The 3,552-nt window shown below is 45.9% G+C and overlaps 1 protein-coding gene across 10 annotated transcripts in view; it reads right to left on the reverse strand.

Annotated features, from left to right (window-relative positions):
- Positions 1–1,156: 1,156 nt before the first annotated feature.
- GAPVD1 (GTPase activating protein and VPS9 domains 1) overlaps positions 1,157–3,552 on the reverse strand; it is a 37,839-nt gene continuing 35,443 nt past the window's right edge. For all 10 annotated transcript variants that reach the window (XM_014529378.1, XM_014529379.1, XM_014529376.1 and 7 more), the window contains one exon: positions 1,157–3,192. In XM_014529378.1, coding sequence (XP_014384864.1) covers positions 3,052–3,192 — 141 coding nt within the window. In that variant the 3' untranslated portion in view covers positions 1,157–3,051. The remainder of the gene's footprint in view (positions 3,193–3,552) is intronic.

The raw sequence follows: 3,552 nt of genomic DNA on the forward strand, positions 1-3,552 counted from the left end.
CAGACGCAAAGGAACTAACAAGAGGGCAAACACTTTTCCTTAAAGCAAAGCAGGACGGCGAGGCAGGCGGAGTCTGAGAGAGGGTCCCGCTTTCCTTGCCATACCCACTCACATCAGAGAAAGTTCTTACAAGCCCCCTCACTTAGAACACCTACTTGGCCCAAACTGAAATTCCCAGGGCAGCAACAGGGAACCGTCAGACACTCGCACTGGGCAGGATTCTGGGCAAGAGCTGGGCTCCGTGCTGTTCGGGCCGGGGTGGGCGGTGTGTTTGTCCTATTGCTTATGCACCTCAAAAACATGTCTGTTGAAAGTCCTTGTTAAACTAAGGCTTCCAGGAAAAGCCTCGCATCATACCTATTGTCAACCCCTCACAAAGCCTCTTCTCTCCCTACAGCGATTTAATTGCCTATATAGTAAAGGCTTTCAGAAGCAGGTTTGTAAAAGAAAGAGAAAGCAATAGTTGTGACTGAGATTTGACCTAGAGTGGAGTGTTCACCAGGTTTACAAGACAATTTTACAAGACAAATCTGTATTTCTATCACTTAACTTTCTCCAGAAGCAGGACCTGAACACAAAATACAAACTAGAAGGTTAGTTTAGTTCTACAAGATTTCCGTGGACTGAGCCGCTCTCTCCTCGGTTGACATTCGGTATCTGTAAATTCCAGGGGATAGTTGGTGGCTACTGAGTGTGTCCGAGGGGTGACTTGGCACTTTCGCACTAACCCTCCGTGTAAAAGCAGCTCTGGGGTCAGCGTGGTAAGAAACATCCAAAGAACAGAACCGCCCCTTTCCTGAAAGAGCAAAGTCAAGTGATTCCCTGCCTCACACCCCGCCCGCCAGGCAGGTAGCTGCCAATCCCAGTTCAGACGTCAGCCCTGAGAAACCTGGTCGTGAATCAAGCCAGTGACGGGGATGGGGAGGGGTCCCTGCTCCGGAAGGTGCCCACAGGCACTCTCCTGCCCCTTCACCAGCTGGGCCGCGTGTCTCTGCCAGTCCCCACCTGCACCTCAGAGGTGCAACTCTGATGCCAATCTCTGGGGCTCTACTCTCACCCCTGGCGCAAGCCCTTAGAGCCCCCTCTCCTGCCTCAGGGTAGCCCTGCACCCCAAACTCAACACCTTCTGCTCCACAGAAAAGAGCCCTGCACAGTGTCCACATCTTCATATTTATTTCCATGGTGATAACATGGAACAGATTTAGCAGCCACGGAGGGAAAAAAATCTCTCATTGACTTCCGAGTTAAATCCCGTAACAATGATGTTCAACTATTGCGAGTTTTCTGTTGACTTAACATTTATTGAATCAAATGCTGAAGAAAATGGACTCCCTCTAGGTCTCAGAAACCGTGTTTGACAGTCTGTCTTGTAAAGAATTTATGACGGGATTTGACTTCTCGTTCCTGGGCACGTTTGAGCCTTACAGCCCAGGAAGCACACGACCGAACACTCCAAAGGACTGTAGTACTAGTTTAAGTCTGACCGCTCCCCAAAAGGCAGACACTGCTTCCCACACGCCTATGCAGCTTGTTACTTGGGTGTTTTAAAATAAATGAATGAGAAGCGGTGGAGGCATAAAGAAAACCCAGCTTCCTTCGGCACAACGAGACGCGGAGATCTGGGAGGGAGGGAGGGAGAAGACGAGCTGTGTTCACCAGCTCCAGGTGTCCGTCACCGTTCCCTTAAAAACGCCTGGAAGCGCTGTCAGTGACGAGGAGCTCAAGGTATGGGACGAGTTTGTTATACAAGAAGCTAAACGTGATTAGAAACACAAAGTGAAACCAGTCGGTGGGGACCGGGTACAAGGCTTGTGCTTAAAGCTTTGGTTGCCTCCTTGGCCAATTTCTCAGACACCAAAACCAACTCCTGACTAATTATCAATATACAATCAAAACAAAATCTTGAAACACATACTTTTCTTCAGAAGAGGGAATAAAGGCACAGAAACCAGCCAAAATAGATTTTTTTCCTGTAAGAATTGTATGGTTGATTAAAATAGCTCATCACTAATAAAACTTGGATCACTAGAGCAGACAATACAAATTAGTTGTTTTAAAAAATGACATTCACTGAATTCCTGGTCTGTGCATTCAATGTGAATCATCATCAAAAATATGACAAGAGGGTGGTGAGGAGTTCCATTGGGGGTTCTGTATGTTCCGTATTTCAGAGGAGAAGTACCACATGAAGGGTTAGATACGACGGCTCCTTGGGATGAGTGTATGGCGGTTAGAGATCTCTCCCCTCCTGAGCTCAGAGATGTGCAGTGAGAAATGTCTGGGCGACTTACTCATGACGGATACCTCTCACCAAAGGCAGCCCTGGCATCAAGCTCCACACCTAGGAAGTTCAATAACCTGTATTACACTTTCATAAATATTTCTGCATACTTTTTTGTTTTCTGATTTTAAGCTCAGCTTAAATTTTGTCAAGGAAACCATTTCACAAGAGGGTACATCACAATCTACTATCAGCAATATTCCTTGTTTATTAGAATCTGAAGATGTCCATATTACATCAAATATAAATATATATTATATTTACATTTCCTTCTTAGCTTTCAATTTAGGTGAGTGTATTTATAGATAATGCCACGATGTCACCTTTAATCCTCAGGGCAGCGCCCATTCCCTCCATGGACCCCTACAGGGGCGCACAGCATCCTGAAAGGGGTGCACTGCTCTTTTTTGTTCAGTAAAAGGAAAGAATGGGTATCCAGGAACGGAGATCTAAAAATGTTGTAGGAGGTTCTGCTTTGTTTCTAGGAGGTTTAGTATTTCAAATACCTGAAAAATGTGGTCCCTTTTTACAGTACTATTCTCTACCTGGGGACAAGAAAGGATAATATGCAATTCAGAAAGGAAGAGCCCAAAGGAAAGAGAACCTGCTAGTTAGTGCATTAATCTGTTTAGTAAAGATCTGTTTTAAAATGTCTGAATGCTGTACAATATGATACAAAACAAGCTCCCGCCTGCAGAGCAGCTGGCACATTTTCCTAGAGGTCGGTTTGCCGGCCGAACAGTCTGCTGCCTGGGTGGCCTGGGTCCTGGTCACTTTCGGTCATCGATAGTTTTAATGAATTCCACCGCTGCTGTGAACTGCATCCACCAGTAGGACTCCTCTCCGGACAGACAGCTGGCATAGAAGCTACTGATATACTGGACAGTGGACAGCAAACAGGGTGGGTTTGCCTAGAGAAATGAGAAATAATAGAGTCAACTGGTCAGATGTACAGCTCTGCAAGAATCTTTCAGTTACTATTCTCAAATGTTTGTCTCTGAAAGAGACACCAGTCCTTCTGAAAACAATCCCCAAATTCCCTTTTTGGAACTATTTTGCAAAGCCTAGCCACTGTGAGCAGCAACAGTCCACTGCCGAGGCGAGTGGGTTCTATTCCGAGCTGAACTGTCTAGACCAGGGGTGGGCAAACTTTTTGACTCGAGGGCCACAATGGGTTCTTAAACTGGACCGGAGGGCCGGAACAAAAGCATGGATGGAGTGTTTGTGTGAACTAATATAAATTCAAAGTAAACACCATTACATAAAAGGGT

The sequence above is a fragment of the Myotis brandtii genome, unplaced genomic scaffold, assembly GCF_000412655.1.
Source record: "Myotis brandtii unplaced genomic scaffold, ASM41265v1 scaffold68, whole genome shotgun sequence".
NCBI classification, from domain to species: domain Eukaryota; kingdom Metazoa; phylum Chordata; class Mammalia; order Chiroptera; family Vespertilionidae; genus Myotis; species Myotis brandtii.